General features: G+C 48.4%; 1 protein-coding gene across 1 annotated transcript in view; it reads right to left on the minus strand.

Annotated features, from left to right (window-relative positions):
* Positions 1–17,550, minus strand: part of LOC119179291 (gamma-glutamyl hydrolase) — a 42,050-nt gene extending 24,500 nt beyond the window's left edge. The window contains exons 1-8 of the mRNA XM_075869953.1: positions 17,290–17,550; positions 11,490–11,613; positions 10,444–10,561; positions 7,424–7,474; positions 5,812–5,896; positions 5,249–5,390; positions 2,671–2,777; positions 1,236–1,326 (exon numbers count right to left, since the gene is read on the minus strand). Of these exons, the coding sequence (XP_075726068.1) occupies positions 1,236–1,326; positions 2,671–2,777; positions 5,249–5,390; positions 5,812–5,896; positions 7,424–7,474; positions 10,444–10,561; positions 11,490–11,577 (682 nt within the window). The 5' untranslated portion in view covers positions 11,578–11,613; positions 17,290–17,550. The remainder of the gene's footprint in view (positions 1–1,235; positions 1,327–2,670; positions 2,778–5,248; positions 5,391–5,811; positions 5,897–7,423; positions 7,475–10,443; positions 10,562–11,489; positions 11,614–17,289) is intronic.
* Positions 17,551–21,722: the final 4,172 nt, after the last annotated feature.

Consider the following 21,722-nt stretch of genomic DNA (forward strand, 5'->3'; position numbering starts at 1 on the left):
TGATTTGTGCTTCGTTTAAGTTTGTATTTTGTATCAGTTCGTATTTTTATAATGGTTTGTATCTTGTCACCGCTGCATGATTAACAGCAGCCTTGAGTAATACTTGCAAATACGGCTAACTCCAAATTTACACTTTTGCACTTTATGATGTCAGAATGCATAAGAAAGTGGAGGCCTTTGTATGAAAGAAAAATAAAAAAAACTTCACTTCAAATAAACTTCTAATACATGAAACGAAAACTCATGCACAACCTCTTTGCTGGTTCGTGACACTTTCCCTGCAGGCCCTCGCGATGCTACAGGCGTGCGTGTGTGTGACGAATGTCTGCCCGTATGTTACACGAGTGGCGCTACGCCCACGTACGATCAAGGCAACGAAAAAAAAAACGCCACAGCTCTGCCGCGAAGGCGAAGCAATGAACGCGATAGCAACAAATTGGAAGGTCACGCACCGAATGGCAAGCAGATCCAAACCTGCCCCATGTTTCTCACGCACAAATGACGCACGAAACGTACTCACTGGACACATGAACGCGAATGTCTCAGTTGTTACTTTCGCTGTGTCCGAAAAGCGCGCCCTTTTCGCAAACGGAGACGGTGCAACGATTGCAGTGACCTTTGTGCGCCCGGTAGCTACAACAGAAACAATCTAGTGAAAGCCCAACGTCAGCCAAGACGAATGATCATCCTCAATGCGAGGTAAGGGTGCGTGAAGCGAGCATCTACCTTCTCCACTCTGAGGGGCAAAGTACGCCTGGGAGATGAGAACGCGCGCCGCCGCGCGCTCAACGCGCCATCTTGCTGGTAATGCTGAAAACACGATAGCGCCCCCTTCCCCCCCCCCCCCCCGAGATGCCCATCACGAGCGGTAAGTGGTAGATATGACTACCTTGCCGTTTGCACGTTGAAAGACGAGCTTCTCGGTGGCTCGGTGGTTGACGCCTCGCACTCACGTCTCAGGGGCCCCAGTTTCGATTCCGTGCACCGGATTCTATTTTTTTTTCTTTCTTGCGTGTTCATATATATATAGATACGTACACATATACGGTGAGTGACGGCAACGCCGACGGCAAAATCCAGTTGATGGTGTCCATATAATTGCTATCTCAATAAAATTCAAGCCTGTCGTGTGTGTCATATAGTTCCCGTCGAGGATCGAGCCGTGCACTGTACGGTGCTTTGCAGTTGTTCCGTCATCTTAATCACTCCACAGCTAGCATTGATCATTCACTCACCTTCTAAGGTTGACACAAACTCCACGCCTCGCAAGTCCTTGTTCGTAGACAGAACTTTGAAGTACCTGCCCAGCTTGAAGGCCTCGAAGTCCTGGGTCACAACACCAAAAAGGAACGCCTTGTCACATTATCTAACAATCCTGGTCGACAGTTAGCCTGTACTATCCCAGAGTTAGCCAACGATACCCAGAACTAGTGAACCCATCAGCAAGCCACAATAATACTAATATGTGGGGTACTCTTAACGTCTCAAAACTACCATATGATTATGAGAGACACCGTGGTGGAGGGCTCCAGAAATTTAGACCACCTAGGGTTCTTTGACGTGCACCCTAATCTGAGCACACGGGCCTGCAGCATTTTACCTGCACAAAATTTGCAGCCGCCGCAGCCGCAATTCGATCCTGCGACCTGCGGGTCAGCAGCCGAGTGCCTCAGCCGCTAGACCACCACGGCGGGGCACAAGACGTAAGGGGAGTGCCTATTTGGGCCTCAGCATCTTGAGATCACGTAACTTTAGCCGTAGCGTATGACACTGTTTGAAAAGCAGCACGTTAATGTCGGCTCTGCCTTTGGCAGAAGTGATGCTGGCAGAGCAGCAACAACTGCGAAACGGACTGCACCCCCCCCCCCTCGCTTATGACCAAAGATTACACCCGACGCAGGCAAAATAGCAATACCTAAGCAAACACAGGAAGAATAGATAGATAGATAGATAGATAGATAGATAGATAGATAGATAGATAGATAGATAGATAGATAGATAGATAGATAGATAGATAGATAGATAGATAGATAGATAGATAGATAGATAGATAGATAGATAGATAGATAGATAGATAGATAGATAGATAGATAGATAGATAGATAGACAGACAGACAGACAGACAGACAGACAGACAGACAGACAGACAGACAGACAGACAGACAGACAGACAGACAGACAGACAGACAGACAGACAGATAGATAGATAGATAGATAGATAGATAGATAGATAGATAGATAGATAGATAGATAGATAGATAGATAGATAGATAGATAGATAGATAGATAGATAGATAGATAGATAAATAGATAGATAGATAGATAGATAGATAGATAGATAGATAGATAGATAGATAGATAGATAGATAGATAGATAGATAGATAGATAGATAGATAGATAGATAGATAGATAGATAGATAGATAGATAGATAGATAGATAGATAGATAGATAGATAGATAGATAGATAGATAGATAGATAGATAGATAGATAGTACACTCCAGATACTTTTGGTTTCTGAAAAAAATGTTTTGTATTTGAAATGAATGAGATAGCAGTGATACACGCATCTCTTTTCTTAAGGCCAGGCTACTCCTTGAGCATGCAACAGCGGTTGAAAAGGTATTGCAGGCTGCAGCGACATTCTCTATTGCTGCGACTAACACAAACCTGGAGCGTGAGGCACCAATAATGGGCGTTGTACGTCACTGGCTTTGAGCTCAGCACTTTCTCCAAATCCTCCGGAAGGCTGTGGTACAGATGAGACTGACGGAAATCTTCAGTCATGGTGTGATGTAAAAACCAAGAATTAAGACAAATTAGTGGACAATTTACTAATTAAGAGTAAATTAGTGAACAATTTACTCATTGAATCATAACGAGCGTAAACACTTTGCTTCTGCCGTCGTCGCTGCTATGTTAAGAGGCGAAAGACCCGGGCAGCAGAACCAGATACGAGATACAGCCGAAAGGCATAGGCAAAACACAGGTGGAAGATACAGGCGAAAGCCACGAAAGCAGGTGAGGCACCAGTAAAAGTCACAGGTGATGACACAGCTGAAAGACAAATGCGAAATACATGCGAAAGACACGCGCACAATACCAGTGTATTATGCATGTATCTTCCACATATGCCTTTTGAGTGTGTCTTGGGCTTCTGTCTTCCGTCTGTGTCTCCGACTAGTGTGCCCTGTGTATCCACAGTTGCGGACTCTGTATTCCGCTTATGTCTGCTGCATCGTAGTTCGCCTTTCTCATCCGACTATGTATTTCACATCTGTTTTTCGCCGGTGTATACCGCATGTGCCTTGTGCCTGCGTCTTTCAAATGTGTCTCTGTCCGTGCATTCCACGTGTGTTTTTCGCATACCCACTGTGCCTATGTATTTCCTATGTGTATTGCCCTTGTGCCTTCCGCTTGCCTTTCGCACGTTTTCATGCCTGTGCCGTTTGCATGTGTCTTCTGTTTGTGTCTATCGCATGCATGTTTTGTGTATCACGCATGTGATTTGTGCCTTGGTCTTTCACATGTGTCTTCAGCGTATGTACTCTTCCTGAAAATTCCGCCCATGTATTCTAATTTTGCCGTCACATATGTCTTTCGCATGTGTTTTCGCCTGTGACTTACGCCTGTGTGTACTGCATGGGTCTTTGGCCCGTGTTTACTGCCTATGACTAACACTTGTGTATTCCACGTGTGTATTTGGCATGTTTTCTGCCAGTTTATCTCACATGTGCATTGCGAATATGTTTTCCTCGTGTGTATTCCGATAGTTACACACAGACGGTAGACACAGATGTTTACCGCCTATGTGTTTTTCCTGCACATTTCAGGTATGTATCTTCCACTTGGTATTTCGCATGTGTACCCAGTCTGTATTCTGCATGTCTTTTGCCTACACCTTTTCGTATCTGTCTTCCACCTGCATCTTTCACCTGGGCATTCTGTATGTCTTCTACTTGTGTTTTTTCGCGTGTGTCTTGTGACTGTGTGTACCGACTAAGACCTCCACCTGTGTATAGCTGATGTACCTTCTGCCTGTGTATTCTGCATGTATCATCTGCCCGTGTATTCAACATGAACCTTCCTGCACGTGTCTTCGGTCAGTATCTTTCATCTGCGTATTGAGCCTATGCTCGTGTTCTGCACCTGTGTCTTCTATACATGTCTATTCAGCATATATATTTGGCCTGTACATCGCAAACGCATCTTCCGCTAATGTATTCCACATGTTTCTTCCATGTTTGTACAGCGAATGTGTATTCCGCAAGTGCCATTTGCACGGGTCTCCCGCCTGTATTTTCCACCTGTGTAATGCGCACATGTTTTGCACTTGTATTTTTTGCATGTGTATTCCTCAGAAGAAAAACACAGGCGTAATAAGCAGGCAAAAGGCGCCGGCGGAATAGGCATGTAAAACACACACACACACACATACACACACACGCACGCACGCACGCACACGCACACACACACAGAAGGTGATTTGGACAGGCGAAACGCAGGCGAAACGCAGGTGCGAAGGTGGCTGCTGCGTCCGGCCCTGTTTGAGAATTATACGCACCGTCGGACATGGAACCAAGGACGAACGGCTTTCCGCCAGGATGCTCGTTTTGCCGGAACTACTAACTGAGCAAGATATTGCAAGCAAGAGGTTCCAAAACGATCCACCACTCGGAGAATGGTATATAGCCTTGTAGCACCCATATGTAAATGTGCGTCGCACTTCAACACCGGCTGTACCGTGCCGGGACACTTATTTTGTGGTGGTGTCATGTGTTCGTTCCAACGATTCGATTTGAACATAAAGGACTCGTGCCACGAAAAGCCGGCATATCAAGATAATGTCAATGCATCTACATTTTTATTTCATTTATTTGACGTGAAGGCCTTAACGAGCATTACACCTGGTCAGTGTGAGCATACGTATACGACAAACAGGAAGACAAACGAAGAGTCAAGTTTATGGATGGAAGAAGGTATAGTGAGCTACCAATCGAAATATCATTACATAAAAGAGAGAGACAAAAAGGAATGGCGGGAAATTAACCGGATATTAGCATCCGGTCTACTATCCAGCACTGGGGGTGGAGAAATAGGGGCAAGAAAGAGGGTGTAGAGAGAGAGAGAGAGAGAGAGAGAGAGAGTACATATGAAGTATACCAACTAAAGGCAAGAGTACACAGGGACAACATAATGCAGACCCAGGTTATACGAATGTATAATCAATCACATGAGACCAGCGTACCTTTGGCGAATTCCAGAGGCATGCCGACGCCCTGGGCGGCACACTTTTTGAGCACCTGCTGGCCGCCAACAGCGAGTCGCGCCAGAAGCTCTAGCCCGAGGCATGTTCCCCAAATAGGGAAGTGTGTTCCGTTCTTGTGCGCCTGGGGAAGGAAACTTGTGAGTGAGTGAGTGAGTGAGTGAGTGAGTGAGTGAGTGAGTGAGTGAGAGAGTGTACGAAAGGGTTAGTGACCGACTGTATAAGTGAACGAATGAGGGAGCTAGTGAATCAGTGAGTCAGATGATGGGTGGGTGATTGCGTGTGAGTAAGTAGCTGTGTGTAAGGGTGATTGAGTGATTGGGTGAATGATGAATGAACGTGTGAATGGATGAGTAGGCTGATGGGGCGGGTGAACGAGTGAGTGAGAGTGAGCGCGTGTGAGCGAGAGAGTGAGAATGGGCGGAAATGAGTGAGTATGCGAATGAGCAGCTGACTCAGAGTGAGTGAGTGAGTGACCGAGGCATATTTAGGGAGTGGGTACGCGAGTGATCGCTCGATTCACTAGGTCCAACTGCCCAGCTCACCTCCATTGCCAGTTCGGTGAGAATGGTGCCCGCTCTGCCGTAGCTCGAGTCCAGGGCGTCCACGTCACCGCCAGGTAGCAAAACGCTGCGAGTCGTTATTTGAAACGCGCCGTCAAAAGTAAACGTGGAACACAACAACGGGACGTGCGCATTAAAAGCAGAGCGTGGTCGAGGCAGCGCTGACAGACGAATGCATCGAACCAGAGCAGTGCTTTGAGTTGGGCTGGGTGGTTCGTTGTCAGACTTGTAAGGAATTAAGTGACATAGTACAAGGGCACGAGGAGGAAACAAACATCGTAGGTGTCATACCGTGTTGCTGCGGGCTTGTGTTCCTGCGCTGCCACTGCCTAACTATAGTAGAACGATGGAATGCACATGATGGTTGCCGAACATAAGCATAGCCTGCTCATGCTTCACAGTTATCACTTCTGAAGCGACTGCCACTTGTCGCTCACGTACGCAACGCTACATTGTGTCCAGTAACGAGTAACGAAACAAAAGGAAAAAAAAGTGCTTGCGTTTGAGGCCTAACGTGGCACGCGCTAGCACGACGAGTGCTAAAGATATTTGAGATTTCAAACGTCGCATAGATTATTCCGAAAGAACGTTAGCAACAAACACCAATTATGCCCCGAACCAGAACAGCTGCCTTTTAGAGGTCACAGGAACGGCATGAAATATATAACCGAGCGCAGATATACGTGGATGCGTATGTATGTACGTACGTACGTATGTATGTATGTATGTATGTATGTATGTATGTATGTATGTATGTATGTATGTATGTATGTATGTATGTATGCATTCATGTATGTATGTATGCATGTATGCATGCATGCATGTACGTACGTATGTATGCATGCATGCGTGTATGTATGCATGTATGTATGCACGTATGTATGAATGTATGTATGTATGTATGTACGTACGTATATGTATGTGGGTATCTATGTATGTATGCACGTATGTATGTATGTATGTATGCATGTATGTATGTATGTATGTATGTATGTATGTATGTATGTATGTATGTATGTATGTATGTATGTATGTATGTATGTATGTATAACACTATCACAGGTGAAGCTGCATACCTGAGCATGCACAGATGTTTTTGTGTCTATACCTGCTGGCGGGGTATAACGTGGGAGATCAATACAATAGACTCAGATTAAAAAGTAGGAGAAGAAAAAGATGGCGTTCACCTTCTAGTCACCCTAATCAAATGCGTAAAGGAAAAAAGTGACTTCTGAAATTATGGTAGCAATCCTGGTGAGATTGTCGCAAATCATCTAGGTTTATGACGGCTTAGGGGCCACATGCAACGACAAAGGAGAAGGAAGCGAAGTATAAGCAATATCAAATCGTTTTTTTTTAATACAAGCTAATGGGCTTCATACAAGCCACAAGTCTTGTGCGTTAACAGTTGTAGCACGCCTGTTGATATATAACTCCAAGTCAAGAATGTTAGGCAGCGCCACTCACGGCGCTTCTCGCAGTCGAGGTCACTCGCGGCCCTGGTTGCGAGATGCAAGACGTTAGTTTAAAACATTATTACGCCGGTTTGAGACGACTATTTTCATCAACTATTTTTCGAAATATTTGCACTTACCCATTCAATGAGTTGAACATATTGACGTAGTAGCTGCGGTCACGGTCCACACTGGAATGATTGGGGAATAAAAAAAAATGAAGCGTACGTTATACCGAACCTTTACGGTGCAACTTTAACTTATAAATGTTTTTTTTTTAATAATAGTCTTTTCAAGCAAGCACAGGTACCCGAAACCACCATGCAAGCACTCAGCCAGAATGAACAACGGCGAGGGGTTATTCATCGCCCACTGTAATACATTCAAGTGTTCGTTTTTTTTTTTCAGTCAGCCAAACAAACGTGATACAATTGACTGAGAAGAATAAGAAGGTGACGTTCACTTTCAAGTAGTTTTAACGCCTGACCGCACACACGCTTAGAAGTATGGCAGCTTGAGCTAGTTGGTATGACATGACGATAGTTATAGCGCAAGAACAGAACGACGACACAGAGACAAGAGGGACACGAAGGACACTGCTCGTGTCCTTCGTGTCCTTCTTGTCTCTGTGTCGTCGTTCTGTTCTCGCGCTAGAACTATCGCATGTACGCGTTGCTTTGCGTTATCACGTGCCGTGTGAATTCGGCGTTGTGCCCTCTGTAAGTTTACTTACACTGTAAGTAAACTTTTTTTAAGTGTGAATACACTTTATAAGCGACCCCAAACCATCCACCGCCGTCGGCGGCGTCCGCAGTCTTCTCTCTAGCTTTAAAAGAAAGAGGACTTGGCGGGCCGCAGCGCGACGCTCTACCGAAAAAGCCACGGACGCGACGCTGATATCGGTGTCAGTAACGCGCCTTATACCCCCTCCCCCTTCGCTCGCTCCTCCGCTCTCCTCGCTCGCTGCAGCTGCGCAGGCACTGCGCCGTGCTCCCGACCGGGTTGCAGAAATTAGGTGCCTTTTCTCATCTTCTAACCACTACCACCACCAGCTGCGCGCGCACCCCTCTCTCTCGCGCGCCCGCCTTCTCTCTCAGTCTCCCGTCGAGAGCGGGTCGTGAGGGGGAGTAAAGTTAAAATCCGTTGGCATTCGCCAGTGAGTTAACGTAAACTCCCCCGTGTGATCAAATTGCCATTCCCAGGAACCATTACACCATAAAGGCACCATAGTGTGATTAATAAATATAATAGTGTGAATTAATAAATACCCCTCATAGCATCACCCCGTGTATTCGCACTTAACCATGTTCACCCTCGGGGAAATGCTTGGGAGTTTTTTTTTTCCTTCATTCGCAGCGAGAGTCTCGTTCTGGCATACTCGATGCCTTCAGGTAACATACGAGGAATTATTTATGAGCTGTCAGCTCGTAATAATAGCGCGAATTGCGTGACGCCAACAAGCAAAAGAAGAGTGTTCCACTTAGCCGCAATGACTACTGGCGGCGCTGACTGACGCTTCCACGTTTAAATGCACATATATACACTATAATTCGGATTAAGAAGGGATAACCGTCGCCGTAGCTCATTGGTAGAGCATCGTACGCGTTTCGAAAGTAGCAAGTTCGGTCTCTGCCAGCAGCACGTTATCTTTGCGTCCACTTTTCTTTCTTCACAGTTACATTAAATTACTTCTAATGAAATCCCCTACACGTTTCCTGGCACCATTGTGTTTTAGTTGTCTTTAATATTGTACCTAGGAAAGCAAAACGAGCCCTTAAACGTACAATTATTTCCTGTATAGCAACGCGTGATATGTGGTGGCTTATGGGGAATTCTATTGAAAGAACAGGAGTAAAGGGGCAGGGCAGACGGGGGACACACTGGCGGATTCAGAGCGGGGGGGGGGGGCGGTAGGAGCGATCGCTCCCCCCCCCCATAAATCTCTGTCAGCACCCCTCCTCCTCAAGTCAGTTCTCGTGGTCCACCTCCTATCACCAATTAGGACGAATCAGAGAAACCACTGTGAGCACACATTAACAGTATTTGTGCTATGAGGTGGTTTTTCTGCTAGTAAAAACAAAAAAGTCATGACCATGCCCCCTCTCGTATGTAACTTAAGGTGACCGCCCCCGCCCCCACCCCTAAAATGAGGAACTGGATCCGGCCTTGGGGCACAGAGCACTGATCTGCCACTGGAATGTGGCATGCTCTCGGAGAACAGTCGACAGGGTGACCAGTGGGGAGACCACGTGATCGAAACATCCCAAGTCCCGGCATGTTCTCTGAGGGGCAGCAGCCAAAATACGCATGGAAATGGTCAATCACTTGTTCTTCATTATCCGAATATACTTGGTTTTGCAATGACGCGTTCGGCAGACGCCCAGCTGCCGTCGTTGCCACCCGTAAAGAAAGACAGAAGAACACTGGTTTCAAACCACACATGGTTCCTACCGTTGCTACCGCACTCGCCAGTTGAATAAAAATTCGGAGAATATGGCGTTCAAAGGCCACGCGACTCGTCGTACTGCGCCTATTCCGCTTTTCAGGCGAGACGATTGATTGATATGTGGGGTTTAACGTCCCAAAACCACCATATGATTATGAGAGACGCCGCAGTGAAGGGCTCCGGAAATTACGACCACCTGTGGTTCTTTAACGTGCACCCAAATCTGAGCACACGGGCATACAGCATTTCCACCTTTTTTTCGGAAATGCAGCCGCCGCAGCCGGGATTAGATCCCGCGACCTGCGGGATCAGCAGCCGAGTACCTCAGCCACTAGACCACCGCGGCGGGGCTTCAGGCGAGAGCACTGAAAACTCCTCCTGGCTGCTCTCGGCGCAGCAAAAGTATACTCGTTCTACCAATGGATGACAGTGCTGCTGCACTGTCATCCATTTGAACACACCTTGTAACTAATATTTAACGGTGCACCCACGCTTACTCGTACATATTCCAGGAACTTCAGCGATTCGCATTCCAATAAACGAAAACTACGGCTGAATTTTTTTTCCGTGTCAATGCCCCTTTAAGACCATGGCAATGTCCAACTACTAACAACTTTGTCAATGAACAGTCCCAATGTGACACTCAGTTAGATTAATGTGAGAACCCGCATCGATGATGATATATCTATAAAGTGCCCATGTCGATGATCTTACAATATTGGGGCCACTCTGGCGCCGGCTTGCTCGACAAATTTCACGTAGGATGCGGCAATGTACGTCTGATTTCGCATTCCACAGATCGCGCAGCTGTAGAGGTCCTGGGCCAGGATACCTGCGAACATCACGTACGAAAAAAAAAAGATCAAGCCAACTTCTAAGACGCTTCTCCAGGTTTTTAACGCGAAACGTTTATGCCGCAGCCTACCACGTCATTTCCGTCACGGAAATCTCATGCACGCCATTTTAGGGACGTCATTTCTGTCACGGAAATTGCGTGTGCTCCCTTGTATTGATTACAATTCCGTTGCGGAAACGGGAACATGGGTATTTCTGACAGAAATATGAGTTGCCTGACCAACGTATTGAACGTCTGCCTCCAAGACTTTGAAGCGATGAAGCCGTACATGCCACCCTCAACTACGCCACTACGATAGGTCTACAGTGGGAGCGTTACCAGCCGAGTGAACGCCATCAAAAGGGAAACGAATGAAACTTGCAAGAAACTGTCGTCCTAACTCACCGACCCCATCACGGTCTGAAGTGATGATCGAAGCTGCACAATTAAGTGATTCGAGGATCACATGCGTGCGTGAGTAAATCTTCTGTGCTCATTCCGGACAATAGCTGATGTCTTTCTTATTACACGTCACTCGCACCGAAATAATGGTGGCACCTTCCTACCCCGAACCAATTGAAATAATTCTAGCACCATCTTTGCAAAAACACCGTCTGGCTTTTACGGTGGATCTCTACCAATTATCTCAGTTTCCAGTCGTTCTGATGCCTCCTGTATATACACTCTACTAGTACCCGGGCCTAACAGAAGATGAGTGTCCACGTCGCATGTCCCGTGCTCTGGTTCCCTCATGTACCCAAAGATGGCGTAGGCGTCTTGCAGATTTCACATCGGGTGGGAACTGGGGCAGTTTTCTGGGTCTGCAATCTTGCAGCAATTTAGGCCTGATTAGAAGGGTTTCATCATTGGTCTACGTATATACATGAAAACATACGTTGCACACTGAGTTCGCGTTTGCACTCACCAATGATTGGCCGGGAAGTCGCGACAGCACACACTGCAAGTGCAGCCAGAACAGCAGAGACCACAGTGAACGACCGACCTGGACGCATGGCGGTCGCGATTTCAACGGGTCTGTTTCGTAACGGCTGAAAAAAAGGCAATCAAGAAAACAACATAACTTCGCTTGAAGTTAACACATTACATTGTCATAGCGATCCGAGGATAAACGCAAGCATGTGTTGTCCCCCAACTACTCAATGCCATTACCAGAAACACGGCGGTGCGAATTGGCGATCTCATTATTTCTGGCCATGCGGTGGCACACTGAAAAAGAAAACATCGCATGAGTTTATACCTGTGGGAACTAGGGTTAGCAACCATCCCTGATTTCGCGAGACTGTCCCGCCTTTTCACGTGCTGGTCGCGAGTTCCGCGTCGTCTTTGTCGGGGCCACTGCATGTCCCGGATTTGTCCCGGACCGTCCAGTCAGACATTTTTATGTGGTCCAACACGCGCCCAATGACGTGCCTCCTCACGCTAAGCAACGCGAAGTTTCCACGAATTGTAGTATCGTGCGGCGGACGCGCTTACGGAAAACACAGGCCTGACGATAGTTATAGCGCGAGAACAAAACGACGACACAGAGACACGAAGGACATGAAAGCGCTCGTGTCTTTCATGTCCTTCTTGTCCCTGTGTCGTCGTTTTGTTCTCACGCTATAACTATCGTCATGACATACCAACTAGCCCAAGCTGCCACACTTCTAAGGAAAACACAGGGCACGGCGCTGAAGCGCCGGCCGACACGAGGTACGCAGCAGCCGCTAGCCAAACAGGAACTCTCTTTATAGGACACAAGCATCACTATATATACATATGTACAAGCACAACGACCCCTGGGGGCCAGCCAACCGGTTCCAAAGCAGGAACCGAAACCCAGACACCTTACGAATCGCTCGCACAAAGCAATGTTGTGGTGGCTATAGCGGTGGCTATACGAGAGGCTTTAGCCACTTCAGCTGAACTCGCGCGTGAAGTGGTGCGACAACTTTCACGAGTACACCATCTACCCAGAGCAGCCCGTAGTCAGCTGAACTACTTTAAGGGGCCGCTACTAAAAAGAACGAATTTGTCTGGAAGATATATAATGAACTGATTTCGCTAGCTCGCTATATTACGCACCCCCCCCCCCCCTCCACCTCCCGGCATGTAAGAATTGGTAACCCTAGGGAGAACGCAAATCAAATTTTTTAACAGTTGTCTTTTACTTAGACCACCACGCGTGCCGGCTTGGTAGTGGTCAAGCGCTAGGAGCTAGAACAAAGGTACAAGCAGACGCGACTGTCAAAATATCAGACACGACAAAGAACGTTATCCGGCTGGCGCGGATGCCTCATCTTCGTCTTCCTCATACTTGCACGAAATGGTTCACTGGCACAGAACACCAGGTGGCAACAGGTTTGCCAATTCGCATGAAAATTCGCAGATAAGTTTTCGTGCCTTTTTAGGCCGTTCTGCGCTTCTTGAGTTGTTAATGTACGCGTTTGTGGTGTCCGCGTTTGCACGCCTCGCCTTTGGCCAACAGTGGCCCTTGCGCAAAAAAAAAAAAAGCATCATCATCACCCTCTCCAACACCATAAGCATCATCATCGCCTTTGAGAATGAATACGTACAAACTAGCTCAACTCTCGCTTATTATGCGTTTTCGATATCGTCCCGATAAGCAAGCTGGAAGCCTCACAGGGAGTGGTGGCACGGGGGGAGAGAAATTACGTCAGCGCACGTCATCACTTTGAGTGCGCGTGATAGAGGGCGATCGCTCTATCCCGATGCCATTTTTGTACTCGGGCGTGGCTCATTGTGTCGTTTTAGTAAACTGCAACGCAGCGCCGGCACGAGGCTGCAGGCCGTGGCAGTAAGCGCGTCTGACGCAAACGGCGCTCTTAGTTTATGTCGTTTATTGGCCAATGGCGCGCCATCTGCCTTTCGACGTCAAAGAGCAGGCGGCGGCAGCTCCGAAGAGAGTGAGCACACGCCTTTAAGAGAGGAGCGCTCTCGAGAAAATGGCAACGAATTCGCGCTCCGCTTACGAGCTCTCCTTGCTGCTCACGACTGCGGGATTCAGCTGCGTTCACAGCAGCGCCTCCTATCTGCAAGATGTGATGTCGTGCCGACCGGCTGTGCCCTCGCAATCTCCGACGACAGAGCAGCTCTGGCCGACTGGGCTGGCCCTACGCCATCTCCTGACGCCGATCTCCGACGACAGCGTAGCTCTGGCCGACTGGGCTCGCCCTACGCCATCTCCTGACGCCGACAAGAGCTCTCGCCAGTGGTGCCCCCTCCTCGGACTCCCGCAACCGTGTCCATCTTTCCTGTCTTCTCCTTACTTCCGTAGTTCGCTGTCCCTGCGCATCGCTCTCTCCTTCCTCTCGCTCTAGCTATACATCTTTCAAATCTATCATTTGAATCCCTCCTTTACCCTCACCGCTCATGAGCTACTGTGGAGGTGTCCTCCCCATGAGAGACAGTTACAGGGCTCACTTTTCTTTTTCTTTAAAATCACTTCTCCCCCTCCCCGCAAGCCCGAGGAGTGTTCCATCAGCCATTTAATGCCCGCTATCTGTTTTAAGAACGACGTTACAGCACGTGTACACCATACTATGCTTTTCTCTCAAACCACTAAGTGCTTTACCCCAGACCCCATATGGAGAGAAGGAGCGTAGGAGCAGCTGCTGCCCCCCCCCCCCCCCTGTCATAGAAGAGGGGTGGGGGTGCAATGCCTGCTTCATACATTGACCTTAATGAGGAATATTCATTGCGATGAATATTCTCCCACCTCCACATTGTAGGTCAACCCCGCAAACGCTTAGGCGCAAAATGCCGAGGTCTCATCATTAGTTCGAGAAGGTACCATTGGCACTAGTCTAGAGGGGCCGAGCGCGTGGCTGTGAACGCTGGCGCCGACAAGAGCTGCTAACACGCGCAAGCTACAAGCTCCTATAGCGTGAGCTACGATTCTGTTTGGTGCTCTCGCGGTACGGCGTCAGCATCCGCATATTTCTTGCAAAAATGATAATTGATATGTGGGGTTTAACGCCCCAAAACCACCATATGAGTATGAGAGACGCCGTAGTAAAGGGCTCCGGAAATTTCGACCACCTGGGATTCTTTAACGTGCACCCAAATCTGAGCACACGGGCCTACAGCATTTCCGCCTCCATCGGAAATGCAGCCGCCGCAGCCGGGATTCACTCCCGCGACCTGAGGGTCAGCAGCCGAGTACCTTAGCCGCTAGACCACCATGGCGGGGCACTATTGCAAAAAGATATGAAAAATATGGCGGTCGAAACGGCCTATTGGCCGCTCTCGACAAGCGTGATTCCGACTGTGCTATCAGGGAAAGCGTACAATTTACGTTCGCCTAAACATCGCGCAGTTTCGCTTGATAACGCTATCGCGAATGAACGTGAACTTATCAACAACGCTGTCGTATCAGGAAGAAAGAGCGGTGTTCAAAACCCCTCCCCCTCCCGCAAAATGTTTCGCTTTTGGGCAGGCGTTAGTGTACACCGTATATGTGCATATACTGGGTGTTTCATTGATGATTGGTTGATATGTGCGTTTTAACGTCCCAAAACCACCATATGATTATGAGAGACGCCGTAGTGGAGGGCTCCGGAAATTTCGACTCGATCACCTTACTGGGTGTTTCAGCAAATTTGTCTAAAAGGCTCAAAAATCAAAAAGAAATGCGATCCATTCTCTCCACCTTCAGAATTGCTTGCTATGTAGCGGCAATAAGCTTGACAGTAATTAAGAAACACTAAGAAATACTTGGGACAGTATTTAAGAAAGCTTATTTATTCGACGTTTCTAGTCACTGTCCAAAGTCGTGTCTTAAGTCATCTAGAGCTACCTGTCGCTACATAAAGAAAAAAAAAACCAATTCTAGGCAGCAAAGAAGTATCGCACTTTCATGATTTCTGAACATTTCAGACACATTTATTGAAACAACCGGTATATTCGCATTCCCACGAACGTATACATAAAAGGTGGTGTATTTACGTCCCCCACCATGGCGTCCTCCAGAAAAAAAAAAGATTCCTGGGAACACCCCCGGTATGAACGATGCTCTCATGTATTTAAAAGCGTAGAAAGCGTGTTGAACGAGGCGAAGAAGTCAAAAGCGGGCGATGGAAGAAGTTAGCAAGTTTTTGTGAATGCGCAGGAGCCGCTGCGCAAATGTATGTCATTTTCGACGGCGCGAGCGTGCGCTTTGTTTGACTGTATTATAGCTTTTTTTTTTCTTACCTCCCCACCCCTACAATATTGGCCACTTGCACTAATAAATAAATAAATAAATAAATAAATACAAAATCGACTCACGGCAACGATCGGCTCACAAGGCGGGCGAGCGACCGCGACGCTGAAAGCGACGTTCTGGAGTTTTATCGGGCGATCCCGATAAGATGCGGTGAAGAAAGGGGGAGACGGAGAAGGTACAAGTCACGGGATCACACCCCCTTAAGTTCTGTCGCCCTTATAGGTAGCTGCGAATCAGAGTGATTGATAAGATTGGGACGCAGGCACCCCCGTATACAATGGGCAAGAGGGGTTTCAAAACGAAACAAACATTTGGACCGTACGGAGTGACTGTCTGCAAACATTGGCTCCCGCCCTTTTTTCTTTTTTTTTCTTTGCGCCTATCTACGCCCACTGTTCACGTGTCATGAAGGATAACTTACATGTAAACAATCGCTCGCGATGCGAAACTGACCCGACACACACACACACACACACACACACACACACACACACACACACACACACACGAACGCGACCGTCGATTCCCAACTGGTTTCGTTGCTCTCTGCGCACACGTGTAGGGGATGGTCTGTGGGGTCGAGCGTGGCGTTACAAACACCCCGTGTCACGTGAATTCGCGAGAATAGAAAGGCCTTGAGACGGGTGTGTGAGAGAGACACTATAGTGACATTACAGAGATTGTGAAGCAGCAGTGAGGGTGAACATTGAGAAGCCGCACTTTTAACACACACGCACACACACGCACGCACACGCACACACACGCACACACACACACACACACACACACACACACACAGGAATGTGTGTGTGTGTGTGGCGTCCTTAGGGGGGGGGGGGCGTATATTGAGACGCTCTTGTCCATAGACAGTTCCGCCTGAGGTCTGAATTGCTGCTCTTCCTGCTTCTACCAGCTGGTGCTCCGGGTCCTTTGTTTTACGTCGGCGTCCAGTTCAACCGCGTCGATACGAGATGTGTGCGCGTGTGTGTCCGCGCTGGCGTCACATGCTAGCTGACGCCAGCGGGCTGACGAAAGTGTGTTCCACATTATCCACCGCGACTGCTATCGGCGCTAACGCAAATATATTCATTGATGTAGACGAGAGAATGGGCGCCGCTGTAGCTCGTTTGGCACAACATCGGACACGTTATTTGGAGAGCTGCAGCTTCAGTCCCTCCCAGCCACGAGTTATCTTACCTTCCACTTTGCTTTCTTCACTTTTACGTCATAACAACTGCTGATAACATCCAATGTACTCTCACTTTTCATTAGCATACAACCACTTATATTTCTACACAGTCCGTTGGCGGACTAGTAGGTGTGAATACATCTTTCCTGAAGCCTAACGACAACGCAATATATATACGCTTTTTCCGGTTAGCGATCTCTCCTGTCGTCTTTCATGTGCTGTCGCTTTTGTGCTTAAAAAAAAGCTGTGCAATTATTCTTTGTGCATGCAGGTGAGGGTTTCTGTAGGCATCTTTCCTTCACGACATACCTGTTCGCAGGACCTTGGCGTGTTACAGGTGGCCTACACTACGATCTCGTCCGTATCGCCACTTCCTCGGTGCGCGCCGTCCGTAGATTTCCCCTTGTCTGAAACGGGACTCCCTTACGCGCCGCCACGAAGCTTGACGGCTTAGCATACTACAGACGTGTGCTCGACGCTCGCAACTCCGCATCCACATTGGTTCGTCGGAATTTCGACATGGCAGACGCCATGTTGTTTGTCTTCCCTTCGAATGGTGGCACTTACCCACTAAGACGCAGTATCCTTGAACTGGGTGCTTAAATAAAGGTGTCCGAATGTGTTGTGTTGTTTAGTTTCGTTTTCAGTTTTGGTTTTTGTTTTGATGTCATGTGGCGCCTCGTGCGGCGGTGTTATGTCTCATATGTATATGTGTGTAAATAAAAGAGTTGGTGACGAGCTGCTGTGCGAGACGGACGTTCATTCCCTCGGTGCTCCGCGCCGAAGTCATGGGTGACTGACGCCGTCAGCCTCGGCGTGCTGCGGTGCTTCGTTCTCCCTTCTTCGTTGGCGTCGCGGCCAGCCAACCTCGACACAGCATAATGCTTATCGATTATATGTATCGAAGAGTTTACCTATGAGTCTCTCGCTGATTAATCGACAGCTTTCATAGTTGCTTTGAATATATGAGATTAAAATAAACTGGAACCTTACGTCCGGCAGCAACACTAGTACTTCAACCACTTAATGCATACTTTTTTATTGTATGGTGTTACTCGAGAAGTTTGAATGGTGGATTACTACAATACAATCGCTATAAAGTTGACAGTGGCTTGTGTCATTGAAGCTTTCGCAAGTGGCCGCATTCCGATTGAGGCCTAGCTCCTTCGCGAAGACAGGCACCATCCTCATCCACCTTTTCACAGGACGCCTGATGCGCGAGTACGTGGCTTGCACCAGCGTGTAAACACATCACAACCTAAAAAAACAGCATGCGTCAACATATTTGAATATAACAAGTGCGACGCTAGCGCCATCTGTAATTATGACACGAGCGCCATCTGCATAGAGGTCATCAAGATTTGCATACACAATCTCGGAGTCTACACCGCGTGGTGGCGCGGCGTGCTGGTCGAGTCTAGAGTAACCATATACAGTCGAGCCTACCGCGACAGCGGAAACAACACCTGTTCGTACGCTCGTGTGAAACACAGTGGAGTGAAGATCCGTTCGCAGCATCCGTACTCCATTACATTGCAGGCCTTGGCCGGGATGCTGGCTCTTACCTCGCTCTCTTTATTTTTTTGCGTGCGTCACGGCACCAGCAATTCTAAACACGGCCAGCGTCAAAGAACATTTGCATCACCCCGAAATGCTTACGAACCGTGACTGTATCACCGAGGTTTCGCTGTACTATCGTGAGCAATATGAGTTCGACAGCGCGAGTGCGTGGCCAAGAGCCTCAAAATACAGATGACGTGATACGAGGATGGCGCTGCCGATACTGGAGGGGGAAGGAGGGCGCTCTTCCGCTGACTGTTGGCACTCCCGCATCACCATCCCCGTATGATCGTTGCTGTTAAACGGCAGCTTATCGCGAGGCTTTGGCCGCTAGCAATGATAACACGAAAATGCAAAATTCACCGAAAACGAGAATGCGTATCAAAATGCTCAGCGAACACCATCCAGATGCAATAAAAGCACGGCCTTTGCGTGACGGTCGGCTACGTCACAGCCGATGTTTTTGTAGCTTCATAGCCTGCTCGGTCAACTGGTTGTGGATGTGCGCATTTAAGTGAATTCATATCACCGACAGCAGCCCACTAGCAGCTAACATGCTATAAACTGCATTTTGCAGCAACGATATCCAGGAGGGAGTGTCAACAGCTAGCGTAAGCGCGCCGCCCTTTCCACTTTGTTTCCCACAGAGGCCGCTGCATGTCAGCCGATGAAGGGTTCGAGGCTATTCCACACGCGTTTGCGTGTTCGAGCTCATATTGCTCACATTAGTACATAAGGTATTTTTTAGATGCGAAGCAGTTTAAGGTCAAGATAAATTCGGTATACGGTCGCTCCCTCGCATTACCGTAGTAGGAAGCGTCTGCTAACCTAGGCTGGCTCCCCTCTCTCTCTCCATTCATACCCGCGGCGTTTACACCCCCGTTGCGCATGCGCGTGCCGTTGGGAGGTTCGATTTGATTTATATGTGGGGCTTAACGTCACAAAACCACCATATCCCTATTGAAACGATCCGTACGCGATGTCCAATAATTCCGTATGATTCCGTAAGAATCTTACGGAAATATGTGGAAAATATATAGGAAACATATGTATTCATGCGGAAACATACGGAATTATTGGACATCGCATACGGATCGTTTCAAAAGGGTATGCATATGAAAGACGCCGTACTGGAGGGCTTCAAAATTTTGACCACCTGGGGTTCTTTAACGTGCACCCAAATCTGAGCACACGAGCCTACGTCATTTTCGCCTCCACCGAAAATGCAGCCGCCGCAGCCCAGATTAGATCCCGTGACCTGCGGGTCAGCCACCTTAGCCACTTGAACACCGCGGCGGGGCATGTGGAGGTGGTTTCTCCTGTGCATTGTTGAACAATAAAAATTCGCAGCGTGCGCGTCGACTAAAAGAGGACTGCGGGTACATGTGTCCAATCGGAGTCTTCTGTTTCTCATATCCCATTACCAGCGATTGGCATGTTCCAGTAGGAAACACCGGCCCATCACTGTGGGCTTTGCACCTCCCCAGGCTTATCTCCTAAGCTTCAGCGCCCGCGGCTTCGCATCTACACATGGTTTCCTCTAGTGGGAGATGGTGCGATTTTCGTCCATCAATCGTACTGATTTAAATATGCTTGCCTTGCTATTCAAAACATATTCTAGTAGTGTTAAATTTGTTTTGACACCTTGTCATCACTTCGATTCGAAAATTCTCTATTTGCACACCCCTCACCACACGGTAAGACTCGCCTTTTGCCTCCTAAAACGACCCGAGCTTCTGCTGCTTTTTTTCCTTATTGTATGAGTACGCTGCCTGTGCACGAGCTGAACGAAAGCGTAGCAAGTGTAGCACAGATTTTCTAATTTCGTAGTCTATTTGTACTGCATAGACGCTACTATGTACCACAATGGCTGTTCCGCTTCTCGAGAACTCAATTACGACTGCAGATTCAGTTCTTTTGCAATGACATCAACCTTAGGGTCGAGGCACGCCATTACGAACTGCAGTGCTGCTCTTTAATCAGGGAGGGAGGAAAGATGGGATAGGACATGCCCAGCCGGCGCGCTACGTGAAAAATGTGGAGGAAATGACATCATGGCAGCCATATTCACTGGGCACCACGGAGCAAGGAAAGGTAGGAGAGGGCATGCCCAGCCGGCGCGCGGCGTGAAAAGTGTGGAGTCAATTACATCATGGCGGCCATATTCACTGGGCACAATGGCCGCGTTGATATGGTTATGTGGTGCGCATTGGAGCTGGTGTAGCAGTGAGCGGCCGCGGCTGGCGGTGGCATGTGTGCCTCCCCAGGTCTCGTGCTGAGCCGTGGCGGACAATATCCGTGCTCTGCGCTGCGTTATTGGTTACGCAGTGTTCTCCTGGGAGTTACTGTACTCTTAGCAACGTTTACAAATCTTTCTGTCCATCACGGGGTTTCAACAGTGCGTAGAACGAGTGCATATCCATATGTCGTGCGGCGGATGACGCGGATGAAGCAATTAGTGTTCAGCGAAATTGCGTTGGGCACCATGACGAAGCGGAACGACGACGAACGCCTTGCAGGTCAGTGACGGTTGGGCGGTGCTCCCGCTTGTGACAACGGACGACGCTGTTGAGCCCAGCAAGACGCCGTGAGGACCATGTGCACATACGTAGTTTCGTGTTGTGTGTGTACAGTAACAACTTGCATGTGCGTATTAAAACACCTTTTCTCTTCCGCTTCGTATACTCTCCCCAAGCATTGCATGTAATATCAACGTAACAGCAACCGCGTTCAAGTGTCACTTGCACTGTGCTCAGCAACTACGGTCGCAGAATGCTGACGCCGGGGAGTTTCACGCGGAACACGGGCACAGTGGCCGGGCGCTGCGTCGGCCTCGTGTCGGAATGCAACCGTAGGAGGCGCACGACCGATCGTGTTGTCTCGTCTTTGAATTAATGACGTAAAAACACTCGCAGTTGTGTTTCAGTGCATCTAGCGCGCGTTCTCTTGTACTTGTTCGTAGTCGGCGAGCCGGTACTCGCTGTTAATACTCGGACGAAACGATTCCGCCGAAGGTGTCGGCTCTGGCCCAGAGTGTTGAGCCCCGTTCTACTAGTTTCGGATCGTCACAACACGCGCGCAGCATAGCCCACGTGCTTTCCGAGTCGGAGAGAGAGTCGTGCCTGCTGCTTTATCCTATGCAAACAAGAGAGAGAATTCGCCCAGTCAATATGGCCGACTTC

The sequence above is a fragment of the Rhipicephalus microplus genome, chromosome 7 (assembly GCF_043290135.1).
Source record: "Rhipicephalus microplus isolate Deutch F79 chromosome 7, USDA_Rmic, whole genome shotgun sequence".
NCBI lineage: Eukaryota > Metazoa > Arthropoda > Arachnida > Ixodida > Ixodidae > Rhipicephalus > Rhipicephalus microplus.